This window comes from Homarus americanus, unplaced genomic scaffold, assembly GCF_018991925.1.
Source record: "Homarus americanus isolate GMGI-L3 unplaced genomic scaffold, GMGI_Hamer_2.0 scaffold21004, whole genome shotgun sequence".
NCBI lineage: Eukaryota > Metazoa > Arthropoda > Malacostraca > Decapoda > Nephropidae > Homarus > Homarus americanus.
This window is the reverse complement of record NW_024746832.1, coordinates 196,265-211,863: the sequence shown is the minus strand read 5'-3', so window position 1 is coordinate 211,863 and position 15,599 is coordinate 196,265. Positions and strand designations below refer to the sequence as shown.

General features: G+C 45.2%; 2 protein-coding genes across 2 annotated transcripts in view; both read right to left on the bottom strand.

Moving 5' to 3' along the window:
• The window catches only part of LOC121879442 (dual 3',5'-cyclic-AMP and -GMP phosphodiesterase 11-like), a 49,583-nt gene extending 45,327 nt beyond the window's left edge, over nt 1-4,256 (bottom strand). Inside the window, exon 1 of the mRNA XM_042386096.1 lies at nt 4,186-4,256. The gene's annotated coding sequence lies outside the window, so the exon portion shown is untranslated. The remainder of the gene's footprint in view (nt 1-4,185) is intronic.
• Nucleotides 957-9,646, bottom strand: LOC121879443 (G-box-binding factor-like). Its single transcript, XM_042386097.1, has 4 exons — nt 9,281-9,646; nt 7,817-8,046; nt 4,186-4,354; nt 957-1,018 (listed from the first exon to the last, which is right to left on the bottom strand). Exons 1-4 carry the CDS (start codon nt 9,555-9,557, stop codon nt 957-959), a joined length of 738 nt encoding a protein of 245 aa, XP_042242031.1. The 5' UTR covers nt 9,558-9,646.
• Nucleotides 9,647-15,599: the final 5,953 nt, after the last annotated feature.

Genomic DNA, 15,599 nt, shown 5'->3' with positions numbered 1-15,599 from the left:
ACACACACACACGTGGCCCGGGGCTCGAACCCATGGCCATTCGCTTTCGAGGCGTGTATAATGACCACTAGACCACAGGAAATGACCACTGCTATTTTCGTTATCTCGTTTACGCTGCTGAACTTTAAACAGTCAAAAGGTTTCACGATGCTATAAAGTTCTTCGGGCGAAACTTATCTTACAAGTATATAATAGATAACTTTTACAACATTAGCAAATATGAGAGATTCTGAGGTAACAGATCAATTCTCACGTAACGTTTTTCAGCATTTACGGGCAGGAGCAGTGGTGGACGGAGCAGTAGTAGTGGTGGACGGAGCAGGAGCAGTGGTGGACGGAGCAGGAACAGTGGTGGACAGGAGCAGAGATGGTAGTTGGTGGACGGAGCAGGAGCGGTGGTGGACGGGCAGGAGTGGTGGACGGAGCAGGAGCGGTGGTGGACAGACAGGAGGTGGTGGACAGGCAGGATTAGTGGTGGACGGAGCAGGGCGGTGGTGGACGGAGCAGGAACAGTGGTGGAGGGCAGGAGCAGTGGTGGACGGAGCAGGGATTAGTGGTGGACGGGCAGGAACAGTGGTGGACGGAGCAGGGAAGGGTGGGACGGAGCGGGGAGTGTGGGTGGGGCAGGATTAGTGGGGGACGGAGCAGGGAGGTGGGACAGCAGTGAGTGGTGGACGGGCAGTGTGTGGTGGATGGAGCGGGCAGTGGTGGACGGGCAGGTTAGTGGTGGACGGGCGGAGCAGTGGTGGACGGAGCAGTTTGGTGGACGGGCAAGTTAGTGGTGGACGGAGCAGGAACAGTGGTGGACGGAGCAGGAGCAGTGGTGGACGGAGCAGGAACAGTGGTGGACGGAGCAGGATTAGTGGTGGACGGAGCAGGAACAGTGGTGGACGGAGCAGGAGCAGTGGTGGACGGAGCACAACCCGTAACAATACGTCTAACACAATCAGATAATTCTAGATTGTGTTCCAGTGGTGTTCTATATTTCCTTTAGACTGACTGACAACATGTACACAAACTGATGTTCAAGTATTGTGTTAATTATAATTATATAAAACCAACTTACATAACATGTGATTAATTATTATACCCAGCCAATCTTCAGCGACTATATGTGATAATTAAAAACACACATTTGAAGTATATAATAATTTAATGTGACGTCACTAATAAACAATCGAGCATCGGTTCTCTGGCTGTGGTGACGTCACTAATAAACAAGTGAGCATTGGTCCTCTGGTTGTGGAGACGTCACTCATAAACAAGTGAGCATTGGTCATCTGGTTGTGGAGACGTCACTCATAAACAAGTGAGCATTGGTCCTCTGGTTGTGGAGACGTCACTAATAAACACGTGAGCATTGGTCCTCTGGTTATGGAGACGTCACCAATAAACAAGTGAGCATTGGTCCTCTGGTTGTGGAGACGTCACTAATAAACAAGTGAGCATTGGTCCTCTGGTTGTGGAGACGTCACTCATAAACAAGTGAGCATTGGTCCTCTGGTTGTGAAGACGTCACTCATAAACAAGTGAGCATTGGTCCTCTGGTTGTGGAGACGTCACTAATAAACAAGTGAGCATTGGTCCTCTGGTTGTGGAGACGTCACTAATAAACAAGTGAGCATTGGTCCTCTGGTTGTGGAGACGTCACTCATAAACAAGTGAGCATTGGTCCTCTGGCTGTGGCGGTGAATGTGACCACCACTTGCTGGCGTCTCTGAGTGTGTGTGTGTGTGTAAATAATAATAATAATAATAATAATTAACGGTTTATTGAAAGAGCTTGGCAGTCAGAAGGCTGAAAATATACAGTTACATATTTGGGGAATGGGTTTCGAATTACAAATAATATACAAGTAACATAAGTGACACAAATAAGATATATAATAACTAGATGGGGAAAAGCTCATACTACAGTTCATTTCAACATAGTGATAGTGCAAGGAGTAGTGTTTACTGGGAATGAATACACTGGTTTATTACAAGTTATTGATAATTTTTACAATGGTTGGGACTGGGCTGTTCTTATAGCGATCAGTTCGTGCACGTATGGGCTGGATGCGGTTGTGGTGTCGAACAGCAATTCTCGGACTAGGGATCTCAGGTGGTAGTAGGAGCTGGTGTCGAGGATGGTGTAGAAGCTTCTTACCAAATTTGCAGATGAGGTCGTGGTGATGGTCAGTGAGAGTCGAAAGGGTCAGTGTGTTGAGCGCTTCTTGATATGTGGAGTAGGAAGGGGAGAGAATAATCTTGCATGCCCTCTTTTGCACTTTTTCTAGGTGTTTACGTTGTGTGGCATTTAGGGAGGAAGACCAGGTGGGGGAGGCATAGGTGAGCTTGGGAAGTATGAATGTTGTGTAAACACTGTGTGTGTGTGTGTGTGTGTGACCGTCTCAACAACGCTCAACATTTCGTTTCGTTCACTACATTTTTTTCCCCTGGGCCAGAAATACCCCAACAACATTGACTTATTCAGCTACAAACTCAGCATAAACTCTTACTGACATTTTGAGAAATTTAATCGTGGGATCTAAATAAACATCAAGTTTCATTAGTGGTAAAAAACTAACTTATAAATCATTAAAAAAATTGGATCTGTGGATAAAATGTTTATAGTCACGTAAGGTTTTTTCTCTTAAGTTAATCACATCTTCAGGAACTTGGGCAAAAGAACAAAGTCTCAGGTGTTTGTTTATTTACTGTGTAATTACTTGTTTTCCTTCAACTGGACGTAAGTAAACATCTGTTGTTGTATGTCTAGTTATGGGAAAATTATCGACCAATGGTGAGACTCGTAGGTTGTGTGTAGTTGAGGTGTGAGGTGGGTTGTGTGGTGGTGAGGTGGGTTGTGTGGTGGTGAGGTGGGTTGTGTAGTGGTGAGGTGGGTTGTATGGAGATGAGGTGGTTTGTGTGGTGGTGAGGTGAGGTGGGTTGTGTGGAGATGAGGTGAGGTGAGGAAGGTCCTGGTTAATACTGCCTCCCAGCACGCTGCTCCTCACCCCTCTCCTCCCTAATTGATGGCTCCTGCCGTGTAGTACAGTGCCCAGGTGTGTGTCTCAGGTGTTGGTGACGGGTTAAGCCACAGGTCACGGCCAGGCTTCTTCAAATCATTAATTATACAATATCATTAACTATCTACTTAATTTCTTTATTCCTACTTTAACTTTATTCTTTGCTTTATCTTCTCATGATAAACCCCGCCTGAAGATCTTTATCAGTGCCCATAATCGACTCTTGTTAATTCGTTCCTACGCCTATACAAAGTATCTTAACAGAGAGGATCGATGAATTTCAGAATGAACACTGCGACTCCTGTTGTCTCGGTAGGGTTGTCAAAATCCTTCGTCCGTTGTGTCATATTGTCTCATATAAAATCGTACAGATACTTTTTTGGGGAGCGTGTGTACATTAATTTCTCCAGTAGCTTTGGTTATTCCGGGGGTCGACTGATGAGGTAGTAAACATTGGTGCCAGAGAGAGGAAGGAGAAGAGACCACCAAGAACTGCCTGGGAACACACCACACAGTTATAATAAACACTAACTGTTCTTCCGACACGGTGCCACTGTAGCAAGGAATTAACTAACACGTCGAGTGCCATTTCCCAGCTGGTAAAACTATTGCTGTGAGATACTGTCATTAATGCCACTATAACTGACAGTTTACGTCCACAGAGTCGTCAACCATCTCATGCCACTGGTGGTGACAGAATCTGACAGGTAACCTTTCGAGTGTCATTTCCAAGATGGTGCCACCAACCGCCGAGACTGAGAGCCGTTCAAGCACACACACCTAACCTTTACAGTGTTGGGACTACTGAAGGCGTCAGCCAACCAACAAGGAGCCTCACGTCCCACGCTGACTATGTACAACAACAACAACGTTCTGTTTATCTAGTAATATCTCCATCTTCTACCCTACTACTAACCACTGATGGCTCACACTCACTCACACACACACATACACGGCCAAAAACTAGCCCGTGTACAGAAGACAATTTAGAATACAACCATTACCAGATGACGTTACACTGTCTTGCGCCGCCGACTCACCCAACATGAGTTCGTCCCTATATACTGTACAGGTAATACTTGTAGCTGTGTAAAATATTTAAATTCACTACAAGTAACTTATCTACTGAGGAACTTTATAATAACTAAAATAAACAACTTTTCTAATTAACTCACCTGAGGAGGCCCTAGATCCAGGTGGCTGGCCGAAATAGGCGGCTGAATTGGCACCCAACTCTGCCCGTGACCCCCCATACTGCTGCTGCCCCCAGCACCTGCGCCCAGGCCACTGTTCTGTGGGAGGCGGTGAGACCAACCAGGCGTCTACCATGTGTCGGAGGCCTTCCTGTAGAGAGGAAAATACCACAGCAATTAGTAGAGTATTTACTGAGACAGCACAGGTGTAAACAAAAACACACACACACACACACACACACACACACACACACACACACACACACACAGTCAAGTCATTTCACCAAAAAACAAAAACATTATCAATAATTTCAAAATTGATTGAAGGAAAATAACGTCATCAAAGCATGCACAAATATTCAGGAAAGACATAACACACCTGTGGAGTCCTGGCTGAGGGAAGAGGGAGATCTGCACCAGCCGTCTCCACTTTTTCCTGGAGAATATATGGGAAAAGGAAGAAATCCCAAGCTCTAAAGATGCCTATCGTCAATATTTATAAGAACAAGGGAGACCGGTCAGACTGTGGCAAACACAACGGGATATCGCTGTCCAGCTGGCAAGATTATCACCCAAGTCCTCCTAAACTGACTTCTTCCTGAGGCGGAAAACTTCCTCCCAGAATCTCAATGTGGCCTTAGACCATCACGTGGCACCACTGAAATGATCTTTGCTGCCCGCCAGATACAGGAAAAGTGCAGGGAACAGCGTGGTGACCTGTACATGGCTTTCATCGCCCTAACCAAGGCCCTCGACTCGGTCAACAGGGAAGCCCTCTGGTGGACTCTCAGCCGTTTTGGCTGCCCCCCCAAATTCATCGCCATTGTGAGGCAACTCCACGATGATATGAACGGCAGTGTCCTACACAATGGTACCCAGTCAGAGTTCTTTCCCATCATAACGGGGGTTAAACAAGGGTGTGTACTGGCACCAACTCTCTTTTCCATTTTCTTGGCTGCCTTCCTTACTCGAGTCAGTGCCAATTTAGCTGGTGGGGTGGACGTCGAGTACCGGATGAAGGGTCTTTTCAACATAAGACGACTCCAGGCAAGAACAGAGGTGTCGGCAGCTTCCATTACTGAGCTGGTAGACGACCTCACTCTGGTTGCTCACATTGAACATGACCTACAGGAGATCCTGAACACCTAAACAGATGTGTATGCACACTTCGACCTTGTGGTGAATGTACTGTTACGAGCAATGTACAGGTAGGATAGAACTACCCTTAACAAACAATTTATTTTTCCAGACTAGAATTACATCGTTTTGTTTTTGTGTATGTTAATAGTTTATATTATTAAAGTCAGTAACACTGTAATAACATTAACAATGAGACGTTATGTCAAGTACGATGTTTGGGTCAGTCAACAACCCATAAAAGCAGAGGGTTTCAGAGCCGGCTTTGAGTTAGGCACAAGCTTGGGTAACCTCTTGACCTTTACACTGGCCTGTGTTGTCAGTTGACTTCTGTCTTCGATCGATCGGGTGATGTACTTATGGTGTTCATTGTTGAGGCTGGCTGTATTTAGTGTTTTATGTATTCAGTGTTTTATGTATTTTTGTTCTTGAATCGTGTATTGATTTACTTGTCAGTGATATTAGCAAACTTAAAGTAACCTAGTGATTAGCTTTATTTCTTTGGTATTAGTGATAAGCGTTTGAAAATATAGTTATACATTTTATTCAAGTTTCTTTACTCCAATCATCAAGTATTCATTTATTATAAGGGGCTGCATTCAATCCATACATTACACCGTAGTTGGGAGTTGTTCCCGATAAAAATTTGAGAACCATATATGTAGTTCCCTTTAAATATCTTCACTTTTTGTTTGTTACGAGCCGTAATCCTTTGACACGTAACAATATGTAAGACTCAGATTCTCTGTCAACCTGCCCCTGGTTCAGACACACCTCCACCATCTATCCAGCTTAACACTACTACCCTCACTAATGTTACCCACTTTCGGTAACTCAGCTCCCACCTGTCCACCACAGTGGACATCGATGGAGAGATTCTGCATCGGATCAGATGTGCATCTCAAGTCTTTGGCAGACTCCGAAACCGTATCTTCAGCTGTAGGGAGCTGAAATTACACATATATCGAGCAGTAGTCCTCCACCCCTGCTATATGGCAGCGAGACATGGGTCACATACAGGAGGCACCTCAAGGCACTTGAAAGCTTTCACCAACGTAGTCTACGATCCATCCTCCGAGTTCGCTTGGAAGACATGAGAACAAATGTCAGTATTCTTGTCGACACCAACTGTAGGAGCATTGAGGCTACCATTATCCATGAACAACTACTCTGGACTATGTTACCCGCATGGACGACAGTAGACTGCGCAGCAGCTACTTTACAGTCAAATAACGAATAGTAAACGTAACACTGGCGGGCAACTAAAAAGGTATAAGGACAGTCTTAAGACAAACCTGAAAAAGTGCCAAATCGACCCCAACACCTCGGAAACGATTTCTCCACACCGTAACGCTTCGAGGATCACCACACGAGAAGGTGTCAATACTTTCGAGTTAGCCCGACTGCAAACCGAGGCAGACAAGCGCCAAAGCCGGAAAGATGCTGCCACCGCTCCTCCCGCACTCGCTGTAGCCCTCCACATGTGCAACATCTGTGATCGATCCTGCTGGTCTCATATCGGCCACTTGAGTCACCTCAAAACTCACCAATGAAGGTGACGCCCTGGGGGGGACTCTTTCCCTCTTTCTCTTTTCTGTTTCTCCTTTTCCTTTTCTCTCTATTTCTCTCCTTTCTTCTGACGGTCTCTCTCTCTCAGAACCGTGTTAATATTTACCTTAAAGAGACTGTATATATACAGACTACGACAGGGTAAACCAATCAGGGGAGATCTCATCGAAAGCAAGAACTCTGATTCGCTATGTGAGAGCCCCAGTTACTGCCACACATACAACGTCTCTTTTGAGTAACTGATTGGCTGACTCGATGACTGACTGACTGACTGACTGACTGAGGGAAGGAGGTACAAAGATAGGTGGTGATGAAGAGGTAGGGGAGGATGTGAGATGAGGAAAGGAAGAGGAAAGGAGGAAGAGGAAGGAAGGAAGGAAGGAAGGAAGAAGGGAGAGGGAGGAAGGAGGGAGAGAATGGAAGGAAGGAAGGAAGAAAGGAGGGAGAGGGAGGAGGAGGAGAATGGAAGGAAGGAAGGAAGGAAGGAAGGAGGAGAGAGGGAGGAAGGAGGGAGAGAATGGAAGGAAGGAAGGAAGGAAGAAAGGAAGGAAGGAAGGAAGGAAGGAAGGAGGGAGAGGGAGGAAGGAGGAGAGAGAATGGAAGGAAGGAAGGAAGGAGGGAGAGGAAGGAAGGAGGAAGAGGAAAGAAGGAGGAAGAGAATGGAAGGAAGGAAGGAAGGAGAGGGAATGAAGGAGGAGAGGGAGGAAGGAGGGAGGGAGGGGAAGGAGGGAGAGGGAGGAAGGAAGGAAGGAAGGGAGAGAGGAAGGAAGAGAGAGAAAGGAAGGAAGGAGAGAGGAAGGGGAAGGAAGGGGAGGAGGAAGGAAGGAAGGGAGGGAGGGGAAGTAGGTAAGTGGAGCAGGTGAACAAGAGAACCAATCTAATGGAACAGGTGAACTAATTATCTTACCTGATGAAGTAATCGTGTACAAAATCTTGGTGCTCGTCCAGCCACGCCTCCATGCGCGCGCACTCTGGGTCGTAGTTGAGGAGAGGCTGGTGAGGTGCCCCGCCTCCGCCCGCCCATCGTCAGGTCTCCACCAATAGGCATGGCTCCTGGCACTGCGGGATCCCCACTGCTACCGTCTCCGGACCCTCCCCCTTGGCTGTTCTTGACCTCATCGCTGTGGTTACCCCAACCTGTAAACGGGAGACAGGTAAGGTTGAGATTGGTTTGATTAGGTTATGTTAGGGTAGGTTAGGTTAGGTGGTTGGCTGTGGTGCTTACACCATTAGTACTTACTCACCTTAACTCATAAACTATGCTACTATTAATAACAACAACAATAATAACAGTAATGGTGAAATTAATAATAATAATGACAACAACAACGACAACAACAATAATAATAATAACACTAATAACAATACTACTACTACTACTACTACTACTACTACTACTACTACTACTACTAATACTACTAATACTAATAATAATAATAATAATACAATAATAATAATAATAATAATAATAATATAACAAGAAAGACCATCGTATTCCCAGGAGACAGACAGACAGAGACGCCAACTTTCCGTCTTCTCAACATATATCCCCAGGCATTACTTCACATGCCAGACACACCTGACAAAGAGACTGTAACACTTTTATAAACACAACACAGCACAGCACAACACAGCACAGCACAACAGAACACAACACAAGACGTCGCAAATGTTGGTGATTTACAGACGTGATGAAAATAAAATGTAAATTATAATGGTAGACAGTTTGTGATGTTTATGTTAATTTATTGGATTTATTATGTTAGTCATCATGTTAAACATCATGACTTAAACATCAACAACACAACACCCACACACACACCCACACCCACACCCACACACCCACACCCACACCCACACCCACCACACACACACACACACCCACACACACACACACACACACACACACACACACACACACACACACACACACACACACACACACACACACACCCCACACCCACACACACACACACACACACACACACACACACACACACACACACACACACACACACACGCAAAATCTCAGGAAAAAAGTCAATATTATTTACAACTAAACAATACATTAATACCTTCCCTAATCATCTTTGCTAACCTGAGGACAGACGGACAGACAGTCAAGGTCTTCTACCACACAACAGAGGTAATGAGAAGACACTTATAAATAAACAAACAAACACTGATCAAAGCAAGATGAAGAGAGAGAGAGAGAGAGAGAGTAAAACTGATCTATTATCTAAGAGACAAGTAAATACAGACAGACACAGAAAATGGTGAAGCTTCACAGAGTCAACAGGAACATCTCAGTAATCTACACAAATATGATAATTATTGCGTATCGGGTGGCGTAAATGACAGACAGACACACCAGCACAGCAGAGGGTGGTAGAGTCGGGCGAGTGGGCGGCGTGGGCGGCTAGTGGGCGGGGGTGCCACGCCTCCTGTCGCCAGTGCTGCCACCTCCTACGACGCCCGTGACCATCGTCGTGGTGCTGCACCTGGTGGGGGGGATGGTGGAGGTGGAGGTGGTGGCGTATGCTGGCCTCCTCTTGCTGCTGCTGCTGCTGCTGCTGCTGCTGCTGCTGCTGCTGCTGCTGCTGCTGCTGCTTGCCACAGTTGAGCAGGACGTTGGGCGCCTGACCCATCCCTGGTGGGGGCCAGGAACCATGACAGTCTCACTCCCTCACCATCTCTTCACCCCCCTTCTCCTCTTCCTCCCTGTTCACGCCCTCACTCCTCCAATCCTCCCCCACACCACCTCCTCACCACACCACCTCCACACCACACCACCTCCACACCACACCACCTCTTCTCTGCTGAACAAGTCGGGTTCTTCTTCAGGTTCTCCAGCAGGTATTGTATGAAGGCTTTACTGACCAACGCTTCAGCAATGACAGGTGTACACAGGCTGTGTTCACGGCTCAGCACTAACACTCTAACACATATTTACACCCCGTTACGGTGACACCAGTAACTTGTTTGAAAAGTGTTAACTTCACTGCGTCTTGTCGCCAGGTTACACCGTCAGTGGTTGGTGTCTTTTTATCAGGCACTACGTGATGTCTTACACAAACACAGTAATCACAGCTTATTCAGTTAGTGAGCAGAATATTTCTCTCCTGGTTAAACTGAGACTCGGCCAGTTGTGCCTCTCACTCTCCACCTGTCACCTATATCACTCACACTTTAACATATTTGCAAACTTTACACTCAAATTTCGAAGCGTTTATTTCACCCAAATTGTTCACTATATCAAAAACACCTTTGGAAGTTGTTACAAAAAAAATTATTCGTTTCTTTCCAGCAAAAATTCCAGCATTTCTTCAGTTTCGTATAAAATGTCATGACTCAAGCAATTCTCCCTGACAGAAATATGAGCAGTGAATATTCGACTTGTGATTAAGTTATTTAGGAGCGTCGCGGAGGCCACCAGCAGCGAGGCCAACACACCACCTGATTACAGGTATTTGGTGCACAACTGACGACGACTACCCCTGCAGCAGCCACCAGCCACACGACCCCTGCAGCAGCCACCAGCCACACGACCCCTGCAGCAGCCACCAGCCACACGACCCCTGCAGTAGTCAGCCAGCCACGACCCTCCAGCAGCCACCAGCCACCTGCAGCAGCCACCAGCCACACGACCCCTGCAGCAGCCACCATGCACACGACCCTGCAGTGGTCAGCCAGCACACGACCCTGCAGCAGCCACCAGCCACACGGCCCTGCAGCAGCCACCAGCCACACGACCCCTGCAGCAGCCACCAGCCACGGCCTGCAGCAGCCACCAGCCACAGCCTGCAGCAGCCACCAGCACGGCCCTTGCAGCAGCCACCAGCCACGACCCCTGCAGCAGCCACCAGCCACGGCCCCTGCAGTAGTCAGCCAGCCACACGGCCCCTGCAGCAGCCACCAGCCACACTACCTTGCAGCAGCAGCCACCAGCCACGGCCCTACAGCAGCCACCAGCCACACGCCTACAGTAGTCAGCCAGTCCACGACCCCTGCAGCAGCCACCAGCCACGACCCCTGCAGCAGCAGCCACGACCCCTGCAGTAGTCAGCCAGCCACACGACCCCTGCAGCAGCCATCAGCCACACAGGCCCTTGCAGCAGCCACCAGCCACATGAAACACTGCAGCAGCCACCAGCCACGACCCCTGCAGCAGCCACCAGCCACACGACCCCTGCAGCAGCCACCCAGCCACACGACCCCTGGCTCACCCACCTCCTCTCTTACATCAACATCCACTTGAGCTGTGACCACCTTGATTGATATATTACCCCCTTATCCACATCTTTCACTTCAATCCGACACCTCACGTCCACCGCCAACAACCACACTATTCGCCACCATCCACTTAACCCACAACACTGTCAGGCAATTATCCTGTGGTCTCAACCGAGGCAGTAAGGACGGCTGGAGCGGGTTAGGTCTGTCCAGGCGTGATAATCTATAAACCACTGCTGTCACCATATACCAATCTAACACCCGGTTCTTCTCCCTCCTCTCCTTGAATATGATGCATCTCTTTGTGTACGAACCTCTGTCCTGCATGGCAGTGAACAGTGACATTACCAACATGACTCTGACCTATATATACTGTTAATGAATATGATGTATTTCTTTGTCTATGAACCTCTGTCCTGCGTGGCAGTGAGAAGTGATACCACCCTCAGTGTCAAGACCTAACTGAATTACTCAGAATAGGCAAACTGTACTACAAGCTTTGTCAATAAATTTGTTAAACTAAAAAATATTACCTCCTCCTCTTTTCTCTCTCTCTTTCAACAGACACTTTCTACTCACTCCAGCTTCTTGGGTGTACTTCGTTTCTCCAATAAATAATATACGTTCATATTCTCTCCCTTATTGGAATTTCTCAATCATTCTCTTGTTAGTTTAATCCTCTCTCAATCTTCAACATTATTCACATCACTGTAAAAGTTCAAACTGCAAGAGACAAAGACAAAACAAACAAAATATTCACGTATCATTATACTCTAAAAAATATATATAAATACACTAACAAAAACATTTCAGTATACTACATACAAAAAATACAAATCATCAATAACTATTCCAGGAAAATAAACAATACATCAATAAATACTCATACAAAAAAAAAATACAAATAAAATTCACGGTATATTTTTTTTAACATCAGTTGGCGACCAAAACAACAAGTCAGGTTTACCAATAACAGGTGTTGATGGCCTCCTCTGAACACCTGATAAGTTCACTATTCAAAGGTTATATTTACACACAGCTAACGCATTATGTCTAGTAGGCTCTCTCTCTCTCTCTCTCTCTCTCTCTCTCTCTCTCTCTGTCATAACATCTCATATGGGGAGTTCAAGATCAGATTCCAGCAACTCTTCCGCTATGTTGCTTCCCCGCTCGTCTAATCTCTCGACACAGGGGGATTCTCTCTACCTCTCCCGCCTACCCCCCCCCCTTACCTCACCTCTCACCAGCCCTGTCCTCAACACCCGTAAATAGTATAAGGTATGGTAGGGTATAAGGTATGGTAGAATTATAAGGTATGGTAGGGTATAAGGTTATGGTAGAGTTATAAGGTATGGTGGGTATAAAGGTATGTTGTTGGGGTATAGGGTATGGTAGGGTATAAGGTATGATGGTAGGGTATAAAGTATGGTAGGGTTATAAGGTATGGTGAATTTATAAGGTATAGTGAAATTATAAGGTATGGTGGGTATAAGGGTATGGTAGGGATTATATTATATGGTAGGGTATAAGGTATGGTAGGGTATAAGGTATGGTAGATTATAAGGTATGGTAGGGTATAAGGTATAGTAGGGTGCATAAGGTATGGTAGGGATTTATAAGGTTTGGTGGGGTATAAGGGGTATGTGGTAAGGATTATAAGGTATGTAGTAGAATTATAGTATGGGGTATAAGGTGGGTAGGGTATAAATTATAGTGGAATTATAGGAATAAGTGAGGTATAAGGTATTAGAGAAATAAAAGTATGGTGATTATATAAAATTATGAGTAGGTTATAAGGTATGGTAGAGAATTGTAAGGTATGGTAGGTATAAGGTATGGTGAGATTATATAGGGTATGGTGGGGTATAAGGTATGGTAGGGTATAAAAGGTATGGTAGATGAAGGTATGGTGGGGTATAAGGTATGGTGAGTATAAATTGTGGGATTATAAGGTGTGGTAGGGTATAAGGTATAGATTTGAATTATAAAGTGTGGTGGTTGAGTATAGTAGAATTATAGAGGTATGGTGGGTATAAGGTATATGGTAGGTATAAGGTATGGTAGGTATAAGGTATGGTAGAATTATAAGGTATGGTAGGTATAGGGTATACAATGGGGTATAAGTATGGAGGGTATATATATTATGTGGGGTATATATATAAGGGTATGGTAAGGTGGTGTATGGTAGGGTATAAGGTATAGTGGGGTATAAGGTATGGTAGGTTATAAGGTATTGGTAAGGTGGTATATATAGAAAGGGGTATATGGTAGAGAATTATAAGGTATGGTGAGGGTATAAGTATAATATGGTGGGGTATAAGGTATGGTAGGGTTATAAGGTATGGTAGGGATTATATGGTAGGGTATGTGGTAGAGTATAAGAATTATATAATTGAATTATAAGGTATATGTGGTAAGGGGTATAAGGTATGGTGGGGTATATGTGTATGGTGGGGTATAAAAGTATGGTAGGGTTTATATGGTATATATAGTGGTGTATAAGGTATGGTGGGTATAGAGATGTTATGTGGTAGAATTTATAAGGTATGGTAGGGTGGGTATGGTGGGGTTATAGGTATGGTAGGGTTATAAGGTATGGTGGGGTAGGTTGGTGGGGTGTAGGGTATGGTGGGTTAAGGTATGGTAGGGTATAAAGGTATGGTGGGGTATATAGGGTATGGTGGGTTATAAGATATGGTGGGGTATAAGGTATAGTAGGGTGTGGGTATGGTAGAGATTATAAGGTGTGGTGGGTTATAAGGTTATGGGGTTATAAGGTATGGTAGGATATAAGGTATGGTGGGAATTATATATAAGGTATGGTGGGGTATAAGGTGTGGGTATAAAGGTGTAATTATGAGATTATATAAAGAATGGTGGGGTTAAAGGTATGGTGGGATGGGGTATGGTAGGTTATAGGGTGTGGTAGGGTATAAGGTATGGTAGGGTATAAGGTATGGTAGGGTATAAGGTATGGTAGGGTATAAAGTTATGGTAGGAGTATAAGGTATGGTGGAGATTATAAGGTATGGTAGGGTATAAGGTATGGTAGGGTATAAGGTATGGTAGGATTATAAGGTATGGTAGGGTATAAGGTATGGTAGGGTATAAGGTATGGTAGGGTATAAGGTGTGTGATTATTTCAAGTCATCAGGGAGGATTTGTACGCTGATGGATGCAGTATCTGTTGAAAGTTGTGTTCGTCGACATTTCCCAGAATTTCTCGCAGTGTTAATGAGTTACTGGGGAAGGAAACCTTGACAGGACTTACTCTTTGATGAGAAAATTCAGAAGGTTCATCCACCCCTTGTTTGATGACAGTATTTTTTTATTCACGTGATCAAAGGGAACAAGTTAATTGGTGTTCCCATTTCAATACACACACACACGCTGATGCTGCTGCTGGTGGTACATTATCATTATCGTCGGTGAGGCTGTAGATAAGGTTGTTTACTCTAGACTTAACCATTTAACGATCAGGTCTAAGTATATTCATAAAAAAAATATATACCGGTATTCATTATTATCCACAGCTGACATACTGTATTTAGGTAAGATTTATTCAGATTTTATTTTTATCCAGGTCAACAAAACCCTGCTCCTCTCTCTCTCTCTCTCTCTCTCTCTCTCTCTCTTCTCTCTCTCTCTCTCTCTCTCTCTCTCTCTCGTTACCTCTTCCAGTCAATACTCTTTCTCCTTTCCTTCTCTCTCTACCCTCATAATATTTTAACCAATCTCTCCTTCCCCTTCAATCGTCTCTCTGCTCTTATGTCCCTCTTCTCCCTCTTCCTCTAACTCTCCTTTAGCCATCTCTCTTCCCCTTACTCTTCCTTCCCCTTCCATCTTCTCGCAACTCTTCTTCTCCCCTCTTCTCCTAACTCTTCCATCCCTTCCTCTCCCCTCTCCTAATTCTCCTCCTTCCCTGTTTTACCTCTCCTAACCTTACCTTCCTCCCCAAACTCTACCTTCCTCCTACCTCTCCTTACCTCCTGCCCTAATTCCCCCCCCTAATACTCCCACCAGGCTTGCCAGGGGTTTAAGTTAACCCAGTGACCCCCTCTGTCCCGGCCTTCCTAACACCATTCCTAACCTACTTTGCACTCGCTTAACACCTAACAACAATGTAACATAAGCAACCTTATACTAGAATAGATTCACAGGTTCATGAGTCTCAGGGTTGACAGGAGGTTTTCTGGTGGGTGTACACAGACGTGACCCCAAACATCACACACTTTACTTTAATATTCCCTGATCCCGTATACTATGAACCATTTATAAGAGATCTTGAGATAATATATATTTAGTTAAAAGAAAAATTCGAACGTAAATAAGTCTTTAGAATTTAGAATTTAATGTTCGTGGAGTTTTTTCAACACTGACCATCATAAGAGTCAAATTTGAGGACAATACTGTATAGGTTCGGTAAACAACATAACAGCGGGAGGTGAAGTGCGTCT

Bases quoted from the DNA above. Each gene is read 5' to 3' on its own strand.
- LOC121879443 (XM_042386097.1), bottom strand. From the start codon at position 9,557: ATGGGTCAGGCGCCCAACGTCCTGCTCAACTGTGGCAAGCAGCAGCAG. The intron at 8,047-9,280 runs GTGTGTCTGTCT...TCCCGTTTACAG, and splicing joins TACCACCCTCTGCTGTGCTG to GTTGGGGTAACCACAGCGAT. The intron at 4,355-7,816 runs GTAAGATAATTA...TCCTCTCTACAG, and splicing joins GTACACGATTACTTCATCAG to GAAGGCCTCCGACACATGGT.